This window comes from Populus nigra, chromosome 10 (genome assembly GCF_951802175.1).
Source record: "Populus nigra chromosome 10, ddPopNigr1.1, whole genome shotgun sequence".
Lineage (NCBI taxonomy): Eukaryota > Viridiplantae > Streptophyta > Magnoliopsida > Malpighiales > Salicaceae > Populus > Populus nigra.
The window spans coordinates 16,491,032-16,514,999 of NC_084861.1; the positions used below are offsets into that span (position 1 = coordinate 16,491,032).

At 36.7% G+C, this 23,968-nt stretch overlaps 4 protein-coding genes and 1 long non-coding RNA gene across 10 annotated transcripts; 3 read left to right on the forward strand and 2 right to left on the reverse strand.

Annotated features, from left to right (window-relative positions):
• The first annotated feature begins 1,190 nt into the window (after positions 1-1,190).
• Positions 1,191-3,873, forward strand: LOC133704267 (uncharacterized). Of its 3 annotated transcripts, none has more exons than XR_009844032.1 (4): positions 1,191-1,663; positions 2,400-2,529; positions 2,631-2,807; positions 3,524-3,873. XR_009844032.1 is itself a non-coding variant. In XM_062129049.1 (3 exons), the coding sequence occupies exons 1-2, from the start codon at positions 1,276-1,278 to the stop codon at positions 2,498-2,500; spliced, it is 489 nt and encodes a 162-aa protein (XP_061985033.1). In that variant the 5' UTR covers positions 1,191-1,275; the 3' UTR covers positions 2,501-2,529; positions 2,631-2,861. The 3 variants fall into 3 exon arrangements, 1 of the variants encoding a protein (XP_061985033.1); XR_009844031.1 differs by lacking the exon at positions 3,524-3,873 and adding an exon at positions 2,966-3,380; XM_062129049.1 differs by lacking the exon at positions 3,524-3,873 and having other exon boundaries at positions 2,631-2,861.
• LOC133704268 (uncharacterized) lies at positions 3,818-6,817 on the reverse strand. The gene is made up of 2 exons (XR_009844033.1): positions 5,686-6,817; positions 3,818-4,309 (listed from the first exon to the last, which is right to left on the reverse strand). It is a non-coding gene; the product is annotated as an uncharacterized LOC133704268 (long non-coding RNA).
• A 1,690-nt stretch (positions 6,818-8,507) lies between these two features.
• Positions 8,508-13,551, reverse strand: LOC133704696 (uncharacterized). Of its 2 annotated transcripts, none has more exons than XM_062129616.1 (8): positions 13,347-13,551; positions 12,278-12,603; positions 11,974-12,059; positions 11,634-11,780; positions 10,796-10,898; positions 9,470-9,582; positions 9,073-9,195; positions 8,508-8,826 (listed from the first exon to the last, which is right to left on the reverse strand). In XM_062129616.1, exons 2-7 carry the CDS (start codon positions 12,513-12,515, stop codon positions 9,103-9,105), a joined length of 780 nt encoding a protein of 259 aa, XP_061985600.1. In that variant the 5' UTR covers positions 12,516-12,603; positions 13,347-13,551; the 3' UTR covers positions 8,508-8,826; positions 9,073-9,102. The 2 variants fall into 2 exon arrangements, with proteins under 2 accessions (XP_061985600.1, XP_061985599.1); XM_062129615.1 differs by having other exon boundaries at positions 13,342-13,551.
• Positions 13,552-16,589: 3,038 nt separating this feature from the next.
• Positions 16,590-18,723, forward strand: LOC133705995 (ubiquitin C-terminal hydrolase 12-like). 3 transcript variants are annotated; one of them, XM_062131487.1, is made up of 6 exons: positions 16,590-16,737; positions 16,965-17,094; positions 17,216-17,385; positions 17,609-17,900; positions 18,171-18,340; positions 18,428-18,723. In XM_062131487.1, the coding sequence occupies exons 1-6, from the start codon at positions 16,629-16,631 to the stop codon at positions 18,577-18,579; spliced, it is 1,023 nt and encodes a 340-aa protein (XP_061987471.1). In that variant the 5' UTR covers positions 16,590-16,628; the 3' UTR covers positions 18,580-18,723. The 3 variants fall into 3 exon arrangements, with proteins under 3 accessions (XP_061987471.1, XP_061987473.1, XP_061987472.1); XM_062131489.1 differs by having other exon boundaries at positions 16,593-16,737; positions 18,171-18,329; positions 18,428-18,658; XM_062131488.1 differs by having other exon boundaries at positions 16,596-16,737; positions 17,615-17,900.
• Positions 18,724-21,866: 3,143 nt separating this feature from the next.
• LOC133704628 (protein PROLINE CONTENT ALTERNATIVE 22) lies at positions 21,867-23,455 on the forward strand. Its single transcript, XM_062129511.1, has 2 exons — positions 21,867-22,377; positions 23,056-23,455. The coding sequence occupies exons 1-2, from the start codon at positions 22,103-22,105 to the stop codon at positions 23,105-23,107; spliced, it is 327 nt and encodes a 108-aa protein (XP_061985495.1). The 5' UTR covers positions 21,867-22,102; the 3' UTR covers positions 23,108-23,455.
• Positions 23,456-23,968: the final 513 nt, after the last annotated feature.

Below are 23,968 nucleotides of genomic sequence, written 5' to 3' on the forward strand. Positions count from 1 at the left end.
CTCCTTGCTTGATTCTTGCAAACGAATATTCTAATTACCTATTTAATGTTTATATTAGCAAAGAAAAGAATTGTTAACATCGTAGCAATCAAGATCAAGCTGCTCCAAGATGTACCTATAATTTTTTATTTTTTTTTAGAGGAATAAGGAGCAAAAGCCGCCTTCAAATTGTAGAATGTACTTGTTGCTATTACAATGTTATCACCTTGTCCTAGCGTGGAAGATATTACAAGGTGCTACCTAGCCATGACTAATTAATAAATTTGTGGTGATCCTACCTGCACATGCCTAATTTTGCACCCACGATCAATAATTAATCTTAAATAAAAAAAAACACGAATCTAAGTGTGGATAATATGTCTGAAATCCAGAAAAAGTTTTTATCTTAATGAGTGAATATCGAGGACAATAAACTATTATCATTTTAATCTCAAAGATACACTATCTCTTTCAAAAGAATTTTTTTATGCTAATCATATAAATCTAATTAATTAATTAATTAATAGTGGTGATGGATGTCGCAATTATTGTTATTTGTCATAAGAAATCATAGTCTGATTTCTGATTAATGGTCATATTAAAAACGTTAATTATAACCAGTCTATTTTTTAAATTTTTATAATAATAACATCCAGTCCGCTAATTATGACAAAGAAAACGGGCGAATCTGTAATTCTTTAATAAGTAAGAGACCAAGAATCTTATTAGTGTGTGAACAATTAAATACACCAAAGCTTTGAGGATAACTGAAACTCAGTATAGGGACAACTACATTTCAGCCCTTATTTCACTTTCACCCCCTAGTTTCAAATGCTTCAATACTATCCCTATTTTTAAATAAAGTTTTGATTTTACCCTTTATCACCATAACTAAAAAATAAACCTTTTTCCGTTCAAATATTTATTTCGTTTTTTATTCTCAATTAAATATATATATATATATATATATTAATATCCCACAAAAAATTAAAAGTCTTAAAAAAATTAAAAATCTCAAAAACATATTCAATAGTCGAGGGCAACATTGGAACATTCAAGAAACTGCCTCAAAAGGGTCGTGAAGAGTTTAAGCCAGAAGGATACAGGCGACACAGCTATTAAAATAAAGGATCAAAATGAACAATAACATGTCACTATCAGAGAAAATACCGACCAAGCATCTCCACCTCTCTATATATCTTCAGGTCCTCCTCTCTCTCTCTTCTTTTCAATATCCACAACCAAAATCTTTCCTTAGTAATCTCCCTGTATCTGTATCACCGAAAACATCCTTTGATGGCTCGCTCTCTTTCTGTTTCTTTAACAAAAACATATTGCTTAACATCACCAACGAGATTCTCTTCTCGTTTGCTTACCCTTAGAGCACAATCAAACATTCCTAACAGCAACAGTCCATCAGAAACTGATGATTCCTCTTCATCAACCGACCCCTTGCTTAGAAAGCTAGAAGATGCAATCCATCGGATCATTGTGCGGCGTGCTGCACCTGATTGGCTACCTTTCTTGCCCGGATCTTCTTACTGGGTCCCATCTCCTAGATCTACATCTGGCTCTCTTGGGATTGCTCATCTTGTTGAGAAATTGGCTAATCCTTTGTCCGATGAGGAGTCCCTTTCCACCACTACTGTTAGAGGATGGCCCTCCTCTGATTACTTTGTTAAAGGTACTTTCTTTGCCTGTTTGTTTCTTTTTTTAACCATCTGTTTGCTTTTTTTGTATATAAGATTTTGTAATATGGGTTTTTTTTCCCTTCAAAATTACTGATTGATCAATTGCTTGTGGATAATTTGGTTATGGGTGTATTGCAAAATTTAGTCTTTTTTTGTGTTAAATTGACTGAATTGTTGTTTGGTGTTACTTACTGGAGATGGTTAGTACTGTAGCTTTATTTTGGATCTGGAAGAATGTGATTTATTTTGATTATTGATGTTTTTTGGGAAATGGTTGCTTTGAAAACTGCCTGCTAGTGCGTTTTATTTTTGATGATTGGTATTTCCTTGCAAAAATACTTGCTCTGCTAAGTTATAGAGGACATGCACAGGAAGAAAGTCTGGTATTTTGAGTGTTTCACTTAGAAATTCGAGATTTTTGGAGTGAGGAGTGATGGTGTTCTATCTTCAATTGATGTTATCAATTTATACTGTCTTCAAAATGAGCCTCTTTGCTTGCACTCTTTTTGCATATATTGAGGAAGCTATATAAACAATTGAAAACAAATGAATTGTGTTATCTTTGAATCATCTGATGTAGCCATTTTGGTTTTATGTTGTTTGAGGCATTTCTCACAGTAAACTGTAAAACTGACGTGTTTGATTGCTATCTTACAAGTTTCTGAAGAACATTAATTTCTGTTTATGTGCTACATTGCTGATTACACTTTTGTTTTTCTTCAATTATAGGTGCACCTGCACATATGATGGAGTTAAAGTTGACTTCGAAGGAAGTAGAGTCAGATACTACTTCAAGTAACGTGTCTCACTCTGAGGACGAGGAAGGGTAGATCAAAATTCGTACAAAATTAGCTTCTGGGTAAGGTTTACTTATCTGTTGACAAACCAGCCTTTTCACAAACTAGTACAGGAATTTTTTAATCTCTTTTCTTTTATTGACTGCTTATTTGCTATGTGCAGGCTCATCCAAGCATGTAAATTTTTTGTAGAATCAAGAAAAGTGAAACAAGTCAAACACCAACTGAATCACAATTTGATCAACTGGAGCTTTTCAGATGCGACTTGGTGTGGTAGCAACTGTGTTGTTTGTGATGCCCTTTCTAGCTTGCTGGCTATGGTGTTTTTTATTTAGTTCAGGTGCATGCTTTTGTACATATGTTTGAAGCTTAATAAAATGGTTATTTTAATCTCTCTCTCCCTCTTTCTCTATTTATAATGTATTACTAGCTAATGTTTGCAATTTGCTGCTAATATTGATTTCTTTTATTTCTTACTTATACATGGACAATAACTAGAAAGAAGAAAGAAGTACGAGCAGTGTAATCAAGCTACCCAACAGCTAGCATTCACTTAACCCCCCTCCTCCATTCCCCACCATGCCAATCTCACTCGGTTTCTGATTGTTTTACTTATGCATCATGTTTTGTTGATATCTCTTTACTTCGTGGTCCTGGCGATTCTTGGTGTCTCTGCTGTCAAAGACTGCTTAGTATACTAGTACAGTGGTTTCTCAATCCAATTCTCATGCTTCATGAGGTCTTTATAGTTGCTTCCAACCCCAATGTGCTGTTAGAGGTGCTAGAGCTGCTGTCATTCAGCCCCCATCTTGTTTCATCACTTAAACTTCAAAAGTTTTATATCATTATTTTCTGGAAGTGCTAATTTGGATGCCTTTTGATATTTGATTCAAGAAAAATGCGATTCAGATCCTGTGGGTGCTTGTTTATTGGATATGGATATGGTTGTGGATCTTTGTTGTTTTCTTTCCTGTGATGTACTTCCATTTGCAACATTTTTTCACAAGATTTAATCTCAGTGTCTCATGTGCCATATGGTCTGGTCTGCTGCTGCAGCTCATTTTTCCTCTCAGTGCCATGTTTTTCGGTGCATTGAAGGTTCTGTGTTCTGTGATGGTTGGATGCCATAAGGTTCTCTGTGCAGATTACATTTGTTATTTTCAGCATCATGTCTTCTGCAAGCTTAGATGCAGATCTGCTGATGATTCTTGCTCGAGTTGTTTTTAGCTGTCTTGATCTTCGGGTTGGTGATTTGCAGTACCCAAATCTGGTTTAGTTTGGGTTTTTGTTTCATCTCTTTGTTATAACTGTATTTTGCTGCAGATCAGTCGTGCATGTTGGCCATCTCTGTTGACTGTTGCTTCAGCTTATCTTTCTTTATTTATTTGTTTAGCTGCGCTTTTTTATCTTGTTCTGGTAACATTTCCATGCCATGAATTCTATACCTCTACTTAACAATGAAGTAAAGGAGTAGCTCGTTATACATGACTAAGCTATAATACTAAGACGACACACATCAGAAGCTCCCCAAAAGAGACTGAAACAAGGGCATTCTTGGCCTGGCCATGTGCGCCACCCATTTACATCCTTTAGGAGCACAAGAAAAAGAAGCTGATATAATTTTTTAGCCAGATGGAATGGGAACTGTAAGATGAGCAAATGGATTGTTTAGTCATTCGTCCGTTTTATATGCTGCCCAACAACTTTTTCAACAGCAACATCAATCCGATATGTACACCAACTGTTGGTGCTGTAGCTGGAGCTGATTTTGTTTCTTCATGGCATAGTGGCACCACTAGCCCTTTAACCCGTGCTAAACATGGCAGATAATAAAATTATTTCCTGTAATAGCAAATGGTTTCAGAAATTGAATAAAGACTTCAATTTCAATCAATAGATAACAATAGAACAAAGTAAAAAAGAAAAGCATCTGCTTAAATGTCAATGAAGTCACTGAAAATAATCTAACGCACGAAAAAGTTGATTCAAAACATTGAGCAAAGGAGAATTCAGAGCATAGCAAAATCCTTCATATTCAAACAAAAGTAAAAGCCCTTCAACATACACATCATAATATTTTAATAACTGCAAAGCGAGTTTTTTTTGCAGGTGGCTCAGCTGGAGTGTTGCTTTCAATGGAAGCATAGGTTTGTGATTGAATGATCTCGGGGGTGAGTGATCCTGCTTGCAACATATTGCTGTCAACAGGATAAGCAGTTGAGACTTCTCACTCTCAACTGCTTGCACCAGTTGAGAGTGAGAAGCCTCTATGCTGCAGGGAGCAAAAGACATGATATGTCATTGAAGGTTTAGAAAGTTGTCTCAATGATTATAAGCATGAAGCTAAATTAAAAGGTCTGAATTGAAGAATGCAATTAAATGTTTAAACGAGTCACGTTTGTTTTGAATTAAATTTTAGGAAAGCCAACAGATTTAAAAAAACATTATTTTGAGGGGTCGCAAAATTATAATTCAAAACACAAAGGTATGTGAAAAGCATGAAACGTATTTCAAAAGCCTTTTATTTCATAAAATTCACCTTCATTAATGTTTGAGGCAAAATAATAGGCAACATCTCTTGTTTTTGTTGACCCTTCTATTGTATCTCCCTGTAATTATTTCTATGTTGGAATGAATTGACGATGAGATGTCAAAAAGTAGTAATGCAAGAGATGACAATGCAATGAATTGATTATAAAATTTGCAAGGCAAAATAAAAATAAAAATAAAAATTATATGAATAGTTTAACTTATGGAAAAGCAACAAACTTGTTGATCTGCAAAGAGGCAATTAAAGCTGCTGTTTATGCCATTTTGTTTAGGAATCCAAACGCGACACACTCTTGCTCGGATCAATTGGTAAATAACATATTTCTTAATGTTTTTCACAGGAACGACCATTAATTCTAGAACTTTTAATTGTGTCAGTTATGAGGCCTCGGTTACCGAATTGTTTCCTGTTAACTAATTGTCTTGTGAGAAGAGAAGTTGATTCTAGAATCCAAACCTGCATAAAGCTCAGATCTTGAAATGGATTTTAGTTAAAGTCTGAATTCTCAGGTTGATTTTGGAGGGGTGGGTTCATGGATTATCTGGTGCATTAATGGTGAAATAAATGACTTCTCTTAAGGAGCAGCCGGCAAAAAACAGTTGAAAGAAAAAACAAAAGATTAAAATGAAACAACAATGAGAGGAAAAACAGGGACAATGAGGAGCACCAAGCAAGAACTGTGACAGAGCACCAAAAGAGAAAAGCTTCAGTTCCAACCAACAGATAGCTAACCAGCTCCTTCGTGGAACGACGCACAGAACTTCAGCCTGCACGTTCAATGAAAGAAACTTGAAACAGTGAAACGACGCTCAAAAACATCAAGAAAGGACACAACAGAACCAAAAAAATCGAAATAGTGAAGGTTATGATGAAAAAAAAATGCTCATCAAGAACAATGACAATCATAAAAGGGAGACAAAATCTAACACCAAATCACCAGACCTCAGAGAAGAAAACCCACCCTAAAACACAAAGAAGAGAAGCATGCAAAGAAAACAAACTCCCTAAGAAAAAAATGATGTGAAGGAGCAGGAATCCCAAGGAAAAAGCATGGCAGCCAAATAAAAAAACAATTAAACAGGACTGGAAATGACATGAGACCCAACGAAAAATTAAAGGAACGAAACTAGGGCAGCGTGAAAGACAGATCTGGTCACAGTAAAAAAGCCAAAAAAAGCATAATAAAAACATCGAAAGTGCGAAACACTTAAAGCGCCAAATATTTTCGTCCAGATGAAACAAAGGTCTAATCCAACCCAGAAACCAGCAGCTTCTCGAATGCTGTCCGATAGACAAAACCCTGCCAGGTGAACATAATATTTAATGCACAATCATGCTTATGGGTCCACTTCTTTGAAAATCAGTCATGACCAAGCCACAAACATCACTGGCACCAAAACCCATCATTGACTTGCGTAGAAGTTCAAGCGACCCAGCCGCTGGAAACACCATAAACAAACAGCTCAACAAACAACCCATGCGCGCAAACAACCCAAATCAAGCCTTTGATAAAACCCCTGAGGCGCGCCACACAGTGAGAGAAAGACAGAGCCAACCGATCTCTGATCATGACACAACAAACCCCTGAGGCGCGCCACGCAGCAAGACAAAGCCAGAACAAATTAGAACGTGACAAAGACAAAATTAGGCAAGAACCCGTGTGAAAGTGATAAAGGCTGAATCACTGTTGAAGTCCACAGTAATTACTAATTAGAGTGTTTAGTGCACAGTGAATAAACAGTAAAGGATTCTCTATAGGAAAGGAGTCACCCTCGTTGTAACTCCAAAGTTACAAAGTTACGTCATTATGTATTTGCATTTTAAAAATGTATTTGAATTTTTTTTTTTAAATTAATTTTTTTTAGTATTTTATATTATTTTAATATGTTAATATTAAAAATAATTTTTAAAAAATAAAAAAATATCATTTTAATATATTTTTAATAAAAAACAATTCCAATCACAATTCTATCAACTACGGTTATTACTATACTCGGCAGCATTGTTGGCCTGTTCCAGACAACCTCTGCTCTTGCCTATTCCAGGCTTGCTGTATAAACTCAACGCAAGTTTGTGCAACACATAAGTAAATTTATATAGCAATTCTCAAAGGGAACAAGACCCGTACTTGTTGATGTTAAAAAAAACTACTGGAGAGGAAAAGGTGAAGAAGCCTTCTTAAAAAGTGCAACTTTCACTAATTAGATGGCAGAAATTTAGAATTATTAGATTTCTGGACTTCTCCATTCCTCTGTGAATATATTGGATGTAAACCTTTGGAAAATGTAGCTTTGTTCTGAACATGGGAGGCAGATGAATATTCCTAATATTCTATCTCCTTAACCCATCAAATCCATCTGGATCGTTTATGAAAGCACTATGGATTCCATTATCATTGATTACCAGGGGGAAAAATTGTCCACCGAGAAAGAAAACTGCTATACTTGAAAACAGCAGGTGAGCTTGTGATGTTCTTAACGGATAGCACCATTAATTCTAAGAGGTTCATAAAAAGGAACTGTAATGCAACTGTAAATGTAATTAACTCCATCTTTAATTAATTTTTTGACTGAAGATTAGCGACAGTTTCCTAAAATCTCTACCTTGTTTTTGGTCCACACTCATTGCTTTTCCATATTAAATGGTCCACGCCCTCTTTTGCTGCCAGTCTGTCACCAACCTGCAGCAAGCATTGATTCCAGCTGCAATACATAGAAGGAAAGGGGCTAGTTAAATTTGGTAATAATGAAGGGAAGCAGGGCTCTATTTGTATCATCCTTGTTGCTAATAGCAGCATCGGGCATTGTGTTGGCTTGTTCCAGCCCAGTCGGTTCCCCTCATGCACCTAGTCTCGTACCCTTTCTTAAAGGACCAGCACCATTCGCAGGTATAAACCTACCAGGCCTCTTGCCACCGGGAATCAGTCCAGAATGCAAGGTACCTCTTTGGAATGTCCAAAAATGTGTTTCGAAAACCGCTGGACCGTTTCATACTTCAGTATATGGCCCTGTTATTGGAGGATGCTGCTCGACTTATGTTAGAGTTCAGGACCATTGCTGGCGTCAATGGCGTGTATTCTATCCTATTGATCTCCACTTTCCTCGGAGATTCAATATATATTGTCTTCATGCAAGGAAAAATTAAGAGAGATGGACCAACGCTGCTAACGGGAATTTCTCCATGGATACTCTTCCCGCAGCCGGCAAACAACATATGATATTTTTAGTGAACTAGAACAGTTGTGGAAATTTAAAAGCATGGTGCTAGTTATTCTGAAGTCAAAAGGTTTTTTGTTTTTTCCGGTGAAAGTTCTGACGTTCATGTTTTTGCAGTGCAATAATGAGCCATATCGTTAATTACCAGTGGTCTTTCAGCCTTTCACAGTTCGATTTTGCACATAGCAATATTGTTATATTACTAAACTCGAAATTAAGCTCGCACATTCTCTATAGAAAAATAAAGAGTTTGATAAATCTTGCTGAGAAAACATGTGAAAATGCTGTGTTATATACGAAAACTATATATAACTCATTAAGCTGATGACCGAGAACACAGCAATGGTCAAAATACATACGTGTGCAGAAATATACAAGAAAAACCACACCTTCTGTGGTTGTGCAGTTTGATGGAGAAAAGACCATCTTCGGGCGTGACGTCTCTCAAAATTCAAATGCCATGATAAATCTGAGATAAACTACAGGATTGAAAGACCTTCAAACAGTGGTGTGCAGAATTTAAACAGTTACGCTATGGACTGATGAATAAATTCAGGTAGTCCATATCAACACCAGGCACAGAATAGAGAGACCTGAAAAAAAAAAGACGAGAAATATGACATTGATGCATAAATTTGCTGAAGCAGCACTAGTGCATGCATCCTAGATTAACAATGGTCTGGTATCAATACAAAAGAAACACTCAAAAGGAATCTTTACACACTTGTTCTTAGACCATATCTTTGATAAAAAAATAATTAATTTTTATGGGGAGAAGATGACCATACAAATGAGAAAGTGATCAGCATAAAAAGTACATAGAAGTTGAAATCACTTACAGAGTACACAGAAGGGAAGAAAATTCAAGACTAACAAAGACCCAGCATTCTTAGTTCTGAGACATGACTAGCTCCAAGTTCAGGGACATCCTTGCAAGCTTCTCTGTCTAATACCACGTATTCCTGTCATTTTGGCAGTACCACTGTCATGATACTTTTGGATAAATAAACCAGAGCACAAATAAAATCAAGGGGTTCAGAAATACAAAGCATAAAAAATTCATAAGCATGCAATGAAAAATATTTTCCACCAGGAATTTTCTTTTCGCAGAAAATGAACTAAAATAGAACTGATAAGAATTTTAGCTACTGTTTTTCTAATTAAATTCTACCTTATATTAGCTAACATTACAACTGGTTTAGAGACTCTAAATGCTTTAAGGATGAGATACCAGACCTTCGTAAGTTCTTGCTTGGCAAGAACATGATAGTGTCGCTCATTGATCCTTTGTCCACATATTATAGCAATGAAGAAACCGTAGAGCAAACCCACCAAAATGATTGCTAAAACTGCATAAAAAATAATGAACTAAAAATCAGCAATACTGACAGTGAGCATAAAATTCTCATGAAAAAGGTTGTAGATCTTAAAATGTCACAAGTCATGCCAGAAACAAAATGTAGGACTAGTACCAATAGTTCATCCCGGAAGAAAGGACTCACTAAGCCGGGATCACTAACTAATCCTAATCTAATACTAACTAAACCTAATCTAATACTATAATCTAATACTGATAGAATAGAAAATAATAGAAAAGAACAGTCTTTTCTGTATACTTTCTCTGGTTCTGTTGCTACCGCGTGCCTTGCGCAATCGATCGGACCATATAGATAAAAGGGTGTAGATCTGAAGATGTCACAAGTCATGCAGTCTTTCAATCTTCCAGCAATAAAAAATAGCAATAGTTCACACAAGCTTGTTCAAATTTTAACAAATTTTCTCAGCAAATTATTTATGTTCTTAACTTTGTTTTCCTCAAAAAAACAAGGCTGATATATATATATATATAGTAGAACAGGTTATTGAAAACATTGGCATCAACTGGGTTTTACTTTCAATGCCTGGATTTAACCGCTCTATCAGTCAGACTAAGCCTAGCTTGATAATAGTCATATTAATAATCGAATTGGTGTCACCTCACCAATCATTAATGTTGCTTTTGAAATTGAGTTAATCTATTGGCAAGAAGTTAAGGTTAGTGGCATGGTAAACCGTTAACAAATCTATGATATAAAGCTGGTTTTTACACCACATGACATCTCACATTAGGCACTAACATCAATGGAGCCTAACTGCAAATCTCCACCTTCCAAATTAGATTCTTTCTTTTCCTAAAATTCCATCAATCTAAATGCATGTAGTGAAACAATATGATAACAGCACTTCAGATTGAAAAGAAAGGCATCCTAAAGTTTAAATGGGAAACTTCTTCGGAGAATCAGCAACTTTAGACATAAGAAAAATGAATTATATAGCTTCTTGTCCTTTTCTTATTGCAGGAAAATGAGTTTCCTTCTTTTAACATTATTCTGGAGTTGCTCAGGTGGATTTTGTGATTAGGAACACTTTCCTACATCCTTATCTTCTTCGAACCAAGCTGGATTTTGGGGGAAAAACTCAAGGAAAGTTGATTGAGAAGCAAAACATGCAAATATTTACAAGCAAACCATGTATAATGACAGTAAAGAGAGTAAAGTCAATCAAAACAAGGGCTCTGCATACCAGCCATAGTATAGAACCCATAGGGATGTTCTTCATAGCCAAACATTTCCCTTAGTTCCTCCCCGTAGAACTTGTACACCAGCACACCCAAGAATGCAACAACCTGTTTGGAAAATCAATTTATTAACTTACCTAAAACGAAAAACAAATCTAATGATAAAACAATATTTGACCGATCATCTCACCAAATCAATCCCTTATGCGCGACAGGTAAAAGCACTTGGATCTTCCAAAAGAAAATGACAAAGAATATCAACATGCAAAGATTTGCATCTTGGTCGTGGGAAACTAAACTGCCAGAAAAGGGATCCTTTAAATTGTTTTGAACAAAACAGACGAGAAAAAAGTTTACTAGCTCACATTTTTACCCCCATATTTGTTCATATAGTTCTTAAGCAGAATATCAATGGAAATTTCCAAACAAAGACACCTTGGGTCAACTAATCACGGGTACATGCAATCACACTTGTAATTGTGCATGCACATGTGTGTGTACGAATGCATGTCTTTTATCAGCTGGGATTCGTTAAACTAATTAGGTCGGTTTGGTTTCACACCAAAAAGTACAATTTCCATAGCTGAAGTGACTTCCTGCACCAAACTCCCCTAAAGAAATGAACTTAATAATAATGCAGCTAAGCGCATGGAAAGCATTACATAGGGCAATGATAACAGTGCCTACAATTTCAGAGAGCACTTTGTAGTGTATGCTATTGCAGAAAATCATGTCAATTCTAGACGGAAGAAACGTACTGGTGATACCCACAATAGTGATACCCAATCAACATCCAGATTATGTTACCAAATTTAACTAATATGAAAAGGATGGTGACCTTACCAGCTGAACTACCATGAAAATTAATGCATGGTCCCTTGCAACAAGGAAGTGAAACTTCAGTCTCAACCACCACCTGTCAGCTGGGACATTTGCCCGCAATATAAACATTGCTCTGCATTCTGTACAGTGAGCAAAAGCAAAGCCCTCCTGAAAATGGATAGCAGGAATTAATCATTGAATCAAGATATAAATTTACTACTATCACATGCATACATGCATGCAATGGCAAGTTACAAATAAACATCTGAAGGGTCGACATGATTTTCCTAATTCTCAAAGTTCCACACATATCACTCTGTAAATCAGGAAAAAGGTATGTCGGAGAAAAACGAGCATTTACCTTAGTTGACCTCCAGTTATCAAGACATGATCTATGGACATGCTTCTGAGTGCCTTTGCAATGACATGGTGCAATCAAGTCTTCCCCTGAGATAAAATTAGCACAGGTTTCATCAGCATTAGAAAGAAAAAAACAGATAATAGAAAAGGAAAGGAAACACCAATTTACACACACAAACTACTTGCACTCCAGAACTATTCACTGGTTTTTTCAGAAATAAACAAAAACCCTCCATGTCAAATGATGATCACAAAACTTAAGGAACCTAAAAAAAAGGGCACCAAGCACAGTAAATAGAAAAGACCTCCAATATCAAGGCATATACGGCACTGTGGCTGGTCCGGATTCACCAGATGGCTAGTTTCATCGATGCAAATACTCTCTAACTCAGCAACATGAACATCACAATCCCTTCCTAAGGATTTAATTTCACGAGAGGATGATGATTCTTCTTCAGAATGCTGCAAAATATTAGATTGGGATAAGATGGGTTCACTTTCCGAAACATCTTCCTGGCGACTATCATTTGATACTAATTGCATTGTGAAGAATATCGAATCAGGATAGAACTTCCAACGTCATTGCCAGACCTACAATGTGAACAGAACATCTCAGCTGAAACTATGCGGCCTGCAAGCAAATCAAGAAAATCAGAAAAGTTACATAAATGCCAAGTCAATAATGACAAGGACGACAATCATCAACATCAATTATCCATAATTCATACTATACGCAGCACAAAAATGAATAAAAACGCTATCCAAACTTTCCATCCACGCGCATTAAAATACTACATATACAACAAAATTTAAAGAACCCAGTTTTCAGATCCTCTAAACATGTATACTGGAAACTCTGCGATAAAAGAGTTTTGTTTCTCAACAGATTTGTCCATCAATAATGGATATTACATTTGTAGGAATGTAACCAATACGTCTCCGGCTTGTGTTTCAATGACTGGCAAGGCGGTCAAGCTCCCTTCGCCTGTCTGGTCCGATCGTTTAGCTGCTCTTTCTAAGAGACGTGAAAGCAAATAAAAAACATAATTGATTGCTCATACCTTTTCATTCTGCAAACAAATACTACACAGCAGACAGTAGGCTAAAGGTTATACCTTCGTTACACACGCGAAAACCAACATGTAGTTCATTAGGTCAATGGCTTGCAGATTGCAGAAAGGGTCAAAGTTGGCTCAAAATTAGCACACATTCACAGAATTAAACAAATTCAGTACTATTCAGCACCAAAAGTACAATCTTCACATCACCAAAACAAAAAAAGTTTCAATCTTTACGCAAGAATCATTGATAAAAACAACATAAAGCCATAAGATTTTGAAAGAAGAGGGAATGTGAAGATGGGTCTAACCTTACATTTAGCAAAACATATTTGCATTCCCTTGCTTTGAATTTGAGAGTTTTGAAAGATTTGAGATTTGTCGTGTTGGTTTTCTTGTAGATTGCCAAGTCAATGCAGAGGAAAACATACAGACGTAGAAAGGGTGGGTAAAAATTAATCGAAAACAAAGAAGACAAGAAACTAAGCTTTGAACTCACCAAAATTATTATTATTATTATTATTATTTATGAGCACTTCTGTTTGATACTAGAATAATCATCGTCATCTTCTTGCCATTTGATGAAGTACGGTGCCCTTTTATTTATGATGCATGACAGGCCAACTGATTGCGTCCATGTCATAGAAAGAATGTCATGTATGATTACGTGTTGTGTTATGACTGGTCTGTGATGCGCGTGTTTTTATGTAGGGAAAGAGTTGTCGTTAACGTTTGACAAAATAGAAGGAAGACACCCCCCGGAGAGGGAGAGATATGGAGGGACACGTGCTGAGTGTATCTATCCGTCGACTACAATAATTAAATATTCTGAAATCATAAAATTCAGTCATTAAATGTAAAATCAATTTGATTATGTCCTTTCCTTTTTGTTTTCAAGGGAAACATCAAAATATACCCTTGGGCAATATCAATTTCATACACAAACTATTTCTTACATCAATCTTACTGGTTTCTCAATTATAATTTTAGCTTCTGTTAGAATAATCTAAAAGAAACCGGTGATGTTTATATAAAATGATATCATTCTATATAAAATAAAAGCACAGTTTAGATAAGAATATGGATAAATTACGTTAAAAATGAGTGAAGAATTTTTTTTTTAAAAATTGACATTGGATGATGAGATTGAGATTACATAAATGGAGGGTATTCATAAAGTTTATCCTGGTTTTTATTAATACTTGTTCGCTCTAACGTGTCTCCCAGTTGCATTATTATCCAAGTCTTAAACACAAAAAATGTCCGAGTGATTGGCCGAGGTGGTCGATTCCACGACGACAATGATACATTTGGGGCGGCAGAGATGTTTACTTTGTCATGGTCCTCCCATGGTTTTGTTTTCTTAACGTTACACTTCCATTCATTTTCGGATATTGTTCTTCTTCATCAGTTATACTGCAAAGTTCACCGCACAATTAACTTGAGAAGGTTGAGGGTTAAAAGCCTCCTCATTCATAGACCAAAGTACACTTAAATTTCTTTCTTTTATGAGGCATTGTGTTGGCACGTTCCAGCCCAGTCGGTTCCCCTCATGCACCTAATCTCTTACCCTTTCTTAAAGGACCAGCACCATTCGCAGGTATAAACTAACCTACCAGGCCTCGTGCCACCGGGAATCAGTCCAGAATGCAAGGCACCTCTTCGGAATGTACAAAAGTGTGTTTCCAAAACCGCCGGACCGTTTCATACTCTAGTATCTGTCCCTGTGAATGGAGGATGTTGCTCGACTAATATTTATGTTAGAGTCCTGGACCATTGCTGGCGTCAATGGCGTGTATTCTATCCTACTGATCTCCACTTTCATCGGAAAGTCAATATATGTTGTCTTCATGCAAAGAAAAATAAGAGAGTTGGCTGCATCTCAAAGAGAACCAATGCTGCTAACGGGAATTTCTCAATGGATACTCTTCTCGCAGTCGGCAAACAACATGTAATATTTTTAGTGTACAACTAGAACAGTAATGGAACTTTAAAAGAATGATGTTATGGTTGTTCTGAATTCGAAGGTTTTTGTTTTTTTCTGGTGAAAGTTCTGACGTTCATGTTTTTACAGCGCAACAAGGAGCCATATCGTTAGTCACCAGTGGTCTTTCAGCCTTTCAGAATTCGATTACGCACATATCAATATTGTTACATGACTAAACTCGAAATTAAGTTCACACATTCTCCACGGACATAAAAGAGTTAGCTTAACCTTGAAGAGAAAACATAAAGAAATGCTGTGTGTAAATCAATAAATTTTAAAATACTGTATGACTCAAAATTCAAATGCCATGTTAAAATCTGAGATAAACTACAGGATTGATAGGCCTGCAAGCATATAAAACAAATTATGGATGATAAGTTCTCCCTGCGTCTAACAGTGCAAAATTTAAATGCTCCAGCCAAAAACGAGGAACAAGAGCTGCGGACAAAGCATGAATATTGGCAGTTGAGATGGTAATCGTCAACAACATTCACAGCAGCTCGGAGCAAGGGCTCTTGCTCTTGAATCTTAGCAGCCTGAGCCTTGTCCAAAGTGGGAAGAGTCGTTGGCCCTTGACGGGTGCCAAACTGTTAGGCTTCACGAGTATCTTCTAATACTTTTTCTGTACTTTCACAGACTGCTGCAATCATATCAATTCTAGCCTGCAAAACTAGATAGATAAAAGTCCCTGAATACAAAGAAACGATGATGATATACTCGATGCAAAATGAACTCTCATCCACCTTTAACCTCTCATTTTGAGACAATACCGGCAAGTTCTGCATCCCCTGCAGCAACTGCGCGCTCTTGGAATTAAAATCCACTTCCATCTCTGGCAGTAGTTTCGAGGATAACATAACTGGTAGCACTGTACCACGGGATCCAAAATAAAGTTTTCCATGTTAAAATTATGCAATATATGCCAAATTTTGATCCTTTTGAACAAAGCTGTCTAGTAGTTTAGCAGGCAATGGAGAATAGAAGAAATGCGGCTGTAGTGAGTGACTGTTCCTCCTGCATACTATGTCCTCGCGCACATGAAATTGACCACATATTTGTCATCAGAGAGTCTAGGAGCGGAAAGCTAGTCCCCGAACATGGAGTACCTTTTCTGATCACAATTACCCTGGTGCGCTCCCAGGAGAGCAGCATCCATTATATCATGAGGCTGGATGTGAGAACTTCTAATCATTCTAATTTCTTAAGGTTCTTTACTCGTCCAAATTATTAATATGTATGTTCGAAGCAAGTAAATATATGCATATCTCAATGAAAAAAGACGAAAAGAAAACAAAAATTTCACAGGCATGAAAGCATTTTAGCCGAATGCCGTTTGAGGTTTTCCTGCGGCTAAAGATTCAATCATTACCCCCACAAATGTACTTGGTTGCTAAAGCATATTGTTGTGTTTAAGTTTTGTAAGATTGCGGTTTGCAAGGATATAATGCATGGTTTATTCCATAGACGTGTTTTGCATCTGCAAGAAGAGAATCGATCTGTTTCCGGTTTCAAAAGTAATCTTCATTCCAGCAAAGGATAACAATCCTCAAACAACTTCTAAGAGTTTCGAATAACTACTCTCTCTTGATTTCCTTACAAATAGGGGAACAAATGTTTTGTTCATTCCCTACATCTGCACATCGTTTAGTGGATTTTGTTGCCAGGAAAGATATCGTCACCGTCATGACAGAAGTTGTCAGCGATATTTCTCCCCCTCCTGGTATTTCACCCTATCCTTCCCTTTTTGCTCTCATCGACTAACATCATGTTCTGTGACCTAACTTTTTCAGTGCTGATGCCGAGATTACTGTCTGTGAGCTTGCCCTTTCTTCCGTATCAAGCTCTCCCTTTAATACTCGGCGTGTTTGTTTGATGAGCAGATTTTCTCCAGTAACAAAACCAAAGAGTGATCAAACTTGTGTGTGCTGATATCATTTCATTTTGCAGGTGCTGTAGCAACCGTATCAGATGCACCTCCCATCCATTACATGTTTAAAATAGAGTCATTTTCGTCACTTGGGAAAAATGCAGTGGAGACATATGAATCAGGGGTTTTTGAAGCTGGAGGCTATAAATGGTACATCTTATTGCTAGTGAATATTTGTCTTTCTCTGTCTTTCCATCTCCAACCGCAGTCATGTTTTATCATGAGATACCCCTCTCATTTTTATTACCTCCTCCTGTGTTTGCTTTGCAAGGAAATTAGTTCTGTATCCGAACGGAAACAAGAGCAATAATGTAAAAGATCACATCTCTCTCTATTTAGCAATGGTTGACGCAAGTTCTCTTCCACGTGGTTGGGAGGTCAACGTGATTTTCCGGTTGTTTTTGCTTGACCAAAACAAGGACAGCTACTTGGTAATTCAAGGCATGTTTTCTAAATCATTACTCTGCAATAGATCCTCAAGCTATTGTCAATAGCTTCAGTTTTTGTTTTAGTGTTTATAGTATCACCAAAGTTAAGCGTTGTAAATTGGGTGACGGGCAAGATTTACTTGCAATAGTTTTCTTCAATCACTCTGGGTAATTTAGTTTAACTCAAGAGAAAGTGATGCCCCTCTCTGATGTTTTGGCCTTGTTGCCAAGGTTAGATGCAGCAGGAAAGGAAAGACGCTTTCATGGATTGAAGCTTGAATGTGGTTTTGATCAATTCATTAAGCTTTCAACATTTAATGATGCTCGTTATGGATTCCTTCTGGATGACACTTGTGTGCTTGGAGCTGAAGTATTTGTCTGTGGAGAAAGAAGCAGAGGCAAAGGAGAGGTCTTGTCAATGACAAAGGATCCTACTGCTTCCAAGTACACTTGGAAGATCGTAAACTTTTCCAAGTTGGATGAAGAACGCCAAGAATCACAAATATTCAGCACGGGAGATCATCAATGGTATAGTTATTTTATTATTTTAATCTGGAATCTTAATTAAAACATGTTTCGGATGCGCTTTAGGAAGCCGATGTTTCTCTTACATTACGTTATACTCCATGTGCCAGCTTGCCCAAACAATTCGTTAGTGGTCAGAACGAAATTTACTGTTGTATAAGCAATCCTGTTAGTGATCCCTTTCTTTTCGAGATGAACACGAGCATGGAAAAATCACCTGGTATTTAGTAGTAGCACTTGTCTTTTTTCTTCTAACTGTACTGGTTGTTTCAGGAAGATAGTGCTCTATCCTAAAGGAAGAGATCTTGGAATGGGCACCCATCTTTCTATTTACTTGGCTCTGGATTTGGCAACCCTCCCTGCTGGTTGCAGAGTATATGCGGATTACACCTTAAGCCTTGTGGATCAAGTCTATGACAGACGGAAAGACAGGTATGGTAAAGGTAAGAACACAGATGATCTTTTCGCCGGTTTAACATGTCAATGAGAGAGAGAAAAAAAAGAGTTGAGATTGTTTCTTCTTCCTGCAGCTAAATACTGGTTTGCTGCCTCAAGCTCAGAAAGGGGATGGTCAAAATATATTCCCCTGGGTTTTTATCAGTCACACGATCACTTGGTTGCCAAGGACATTTGCATAATTGAAGCAGAGGTCATAGTACTTGGAATTGGTTCTCCCTTTTAGTTATGATTTTATTTTTTTCAATCAGAAATATAATGTAAATAATTTCATCGACTTTACTAATAGGATGGGACTTGTGCAATTGTTTGTTGACACTACTATTTACTAATGGGAAGGGACTTATGCTATTGTTTGTTGACAGCTAAATGGGTAGAAGTGACTTTACCATACACATAAGTTTATATATATATATGAATTTTGTTTCCTCGTACAAAAAGACCCATCAAAATATGTTTTTTTTTTTGAATAAACTCCAAACAAAATTTTCATGCTAGAAAAACTCAAAATTTAACTCAATCACTTACTTAACCCATTGTTTTATGATTTTATAGATACAAAAAAAATCATAGATATGCAATCTTATAAAATATGTTGTTATATTAAATTCATTAAATAATTTTTGTGTTTTTAAAATTCTAAGATAAAATCCACCTGGAAATTCACGTACATGTAATGAAAAATATTTCCACCAGGAAAAAAAAAATACTTGAAGATAATGAACCACTAAAATAGAACTATTAGCAACTGTTTTTCTAATTAAATTCTACCTTATAATCAGCTACATTGCAACTGGTTTAGAAACTCCAAATGCTTCAAGGATGAGATACCAGACCTTTGTAAGTTCTTGCCTGGCAAGAAGATGACAGTGGCACTCATTGATGCAGAGTCCACACACCATAGAAATGAGGAAACTATAGAGAAAACCCACCAAAACGATTCCTAAAACTGCACAAAAATAATGAACTAAAAGTCAGAAATACCGAGAGTGAGCATAAAACTCTCATGAAAAAGGTAGTAGATCTTAAGATGTCTCAAGTGAGATGCAGTCTTGCAATCTTCCAACAATCAAAGATAGCAATAGTTCACACCATTCTATGATAAACCAAGCCAGGATCAATGCCTAGATTTCACCGCTCGATCAGTCAGACTAAACCTGGCTTGGTAATATTCATATCAATAATCGACTTGGTGCCACCTCACCGATCATCAATTATCGTTAATGTTGCCTTTGAATTTGAGTTTTAATGTACAGGCAAGAAGTTAAGGTTAGTGGCATGGTCAACCGATAACACATCTACGATGTAAAGCTGGTTTTTACACAAAATGACATCTCACATTAGGCACTAACATCAATGGAGCCTAACTGCAAATTAATCTCCCCCTTCCAAATTAGATTCTTTCTTTTCCTAAAATTCCATCAAACTAAATGCATGTAGTGAAACAATATGATAACAGCACTTCAGATTGAAAAGAAAGGCATCCTAAAGTTTAAATGGGAAACTTCTTCAGAGAATCAGCAACTTTAGACATAGGAAATTGAATTACATAGCTTCTTGTCTTTTTCTTATTGCGGGAAAATGAGTTCTCTTAACATCATTTTGGAGTTGCTCAGGTGATTTTGTGATCAGAAACACTTTCCTACATCCTTATTTTTTCTGAACCAAGCTGGATTTTGGGTGAAAAACTCAAGCAAGGTTGACTGACAAGCAAAACATGCAAATATAAATTGAGTCAATCAAAACAAGGGCAAAGATTTGCACAGATTGTGGGAAACCCATGGATAGAAAATGACAAACAAAGTATATCAATATGCAAAGATTTGCATCTTGATTGTGGGAAACTAAACTGCTATGAAAAGGGATCCTTCAAATTGTTTTGAACAGAACGGATGAGCAAAAAAAGTTTAACAGCTCACAATTCTAGAAGGAAGAAGCGTACTGGTAATACCAACAATAGTGACACCAAATTAATCATCATCCAGATTATGTTACCAAATTTAACTAGCATGAAAAGGATGGTTGCCTTAGCAGATTAAATATTGCAAAAATAAACATAAGGTCCCTAGCAACAAGAAACAGAAACTTCAGTCTCAATCACCATCGATCAGCTGGGACATTTGCCCGCAGTATAAACATTGCTCAATGCAAAGCAGGAATTAACCAATTAATCAAGATGTAAACTGACTACTATCACATGCATACATGCTTGCAATGGCAAGTTATAAATAAACATCAGAAGGGCTGACATGATTTTCCCAAGTCTCAAAGTTCTACACTCATCACTATGTAAATCAGGAAAGGGCATGCCGGAGAGAAACGAGCATTTACCGTAGTTGACCTCCAGTTATCAAGACATGACCTATGGACATACTTCTGAGTGCTTTTGCAATGACATGGTGCAATCAAGTCTTCACCTGAAATGAAGTTGTGCAGGCTTCAGCTGCATTAGAGAAAAAAACACTGCATGCACTCCAAAACTATATTTATCAAAAACATATTTGCATTCTGAGAGTTTTCGAAAGACTTGAGATTTTTTTGTTGTTTGTAGGGTTTTCTTGTAAGATTACCAAGTTAATGCTTAGAAATAAAAGAGACAAGATCATCACTATTATTATTATTTATTATATCATCGCCATCTCGCTGCAATTTGATGAAGGAACTTCCCAAGAGGGAGAGTTTTGGAGGGACACTTTTTGAGTGTATTTATCCATCTAGTACTGTAATTTGATATTTCGCATCAATGTCAATGAATAAACAAATCAATTTTATCCTTTTGTTTTCAGAGAAACATCAAGTATAGGATTGGTTCTATATATATACAAACTATTTTTTATATCAATTTTGCTCTTCTCAATTATAATTTAATTTATTTTAACCACAATAATTTAACAAAAAGTGTTAAATTCTATATAAAATAACATTTTTTTTTATAATATACAAGTACGATTTAGATTGAAAATATGGATAATGAAAATCTTTAAGTAAAGTTTTTAAAAATAAAATCGATTTAAAAAATTATCTAATTGTAAAATTAAGATTACATGGGTGGAGGATATTTTTGAAGTTTATCCTTATATTTTATCGATGATTGTTCACTATAATCCGTCTACGTGTTCTGTTATTATTATTTAATTTAGAGAAAATGCCCATGACTTACGAGGAGATTCAAGCTTCTAATCCAAGTTAATGTAATTCAAGAAAAACATTGAAGACCCGAGAGGAGAATATGTGAGAGAGAGGATGGAGGTGGTCTGAGAGAATCCACGACAATGATACATTTGGCCGGCAGGGATGTGTAATTACTTGTCATGGTCGTCTCATGTTTTTGTTTTCTTAACGTTACACCTCGGAAAATTCATTTTTGGATAGTGTTCTTCTACAAATTAGTTCATCACAGAAAGGGTATCATACTGAGCAGCCATTGAAAGAGCTAATTATGCAGTCGAGTACCACTTAAGATGGAGCATTACAAACAATATCCTAAGTTTGGTCCCCAGATAGAAAACAGTTATTAATGGCTAATTTCCCAAGTCTCAAGTACTGGTGACTAAAATTAAGTCCCCAATTAAGGGTAGGGTAGCTGACACCAGTGGCCAAAGACCGTTAGGTTTCCACCTGCATTTCAAACAAAAGCTCCCGGGAAAGTCCATCTAACAGAGGACAAACAACGACACCAATCTTTCAAGGACTCGGTGATAGAGATAGAGGGAGCTGCAGAAAGGAAGAAATTAAGGGATTCTTCATCCATGGGGTGTGGTGATGTTACTCCATCTTCTTCGCCACCAACACCACCATCACCTCTTCCCATAAGTGTTGGACCTGGAAATCGAAAGTACAATTTCTCCTGCTCCTCCTCTCCTTCACCACCCTTTTCCCCTCCTCTTTCTAGCCACACATCTGCTGAAAACCTCCCTTTCTTGCCTCAAAGGTTGGCTAGTCCTAAACGGGTGCCTTCAGCATTTTCATTGGAACGACCGGATCCTGATCCATTGGATTCTAAGAGTTCTTGCCTTGAAGACTTGTAAGCATTCCTCCCTTCATCTCATGTGATTGGTTTCTAGCTTATATGTATTGAATGTTCACTTCATTTTCTGCCAGAAACTTCTCTTATTTTTCTTCTTTTTTATTCGTTCTCTCGTACTGGTATATCTTGCATGGACATTCAAAGAAATGAATCCTTTTCTGTTTCTTCATCCATTTGGTATCATCTAATCTTGCATCATACTTTAGAGATAAACGAGATTCAATTGTAATGGAAATTCAAGTCGAATCTACCCAGCAAACCCCCCCACTAGTTTTGGTTGAGCTTGCTTGGACCTTCTTGAGTTTTGACTGGTAGGTTTTTTCCCCTTTATACCTTCCGTTGAAATACGTACACCAACCAGTCAAAAGCAAGCAAATGTGAACTAATGACATTATGACAGTTGAATCTGCCTCTTGGTGACTGACAGTAAAAATGCAACGGTAATTCAACCATAGGCAATTATTTTTCATCACAAAATAGTCTAATAAGCAACTCATGATTTAAATTAATCTAGCTCATACTAAAAATGGAAGAAATTAAGGATAGAGGAAGATCGAGCCTGATGCTATCACATCACAGGAAAAAAGAAAGAACCAATTTCTGATTATTTCATAGTTCAAGAAAGCAGGGGTGCTGTTCACTGCTAATTTACTTCATTTTTCCTGTTCAATGCAGGCTAGAATGGTTTGTGCAGAGATGCTGTAGTTTTTGTTCCAAGTTTGTTTGAACCCATCATCTCATGCCTTACATGTGCTGCAAACTCTTCTTCTCCACCGTTGTCCTGGAGAATTTGAGGCAATTATTTCTACTAACTGCATTCTGACTGGATTCGAAGTCCTGAGGAATCATTTTACAGGGGAAAACAGGTGCATCAATCAGATGTCACGATATTTTCTCACAGCTTTGATTCCAGCACCGAACCACAGTTTTCCTTGTCTTTTCTCAGCTTACATATTACAATGAACAAGAGAAGGGCCATATCCTGTTAAGCTTAACTCTCATTTTCAGTCATCTGTAATGTAAGTACACGGTTGTGAGTTTCATTCAAACATGTAATCTTATCACGGCTCTCAAATCCCTTGCGAGGAGTGGACCATAGTTTGAAACATGGGTAAATTTAGAGTGCGGCTGCTGGCCAGAGTACTGTGAGTATATAAGAGGGATGGTTTGGTTGTGCAATGAAATACAATCAACATCGGTGTAAATTAGTGAAGGACATTGCATAGATAGACAGCCAATACAGCTTCTGACAGCCAAACTTAACTGGTACATAAACTCTTAAGATATGTGCCCTACCACCCAACAAACCATAAAGGCACACACCGATTACCAGTGGGTATGCAAACTTCCAACATAGCAAATAATCATTGGCACATATCTTGTAAATTCCGAGCATTTGGTTGCGTATTACCAAACTCCCAACCTTGTCACAAACTTTCAACAGTGTATACCTTGATACAGGATATTTTGTCAGGAAAAATAAACTGTGACTGCCATGCTTGACTGTAAGTTCTGAGCATTTGGTTGCATATTACCAAACGCCTCTTGAGAACCAAGCTGCTGCTGCTGTATGGGCATTACACCACCG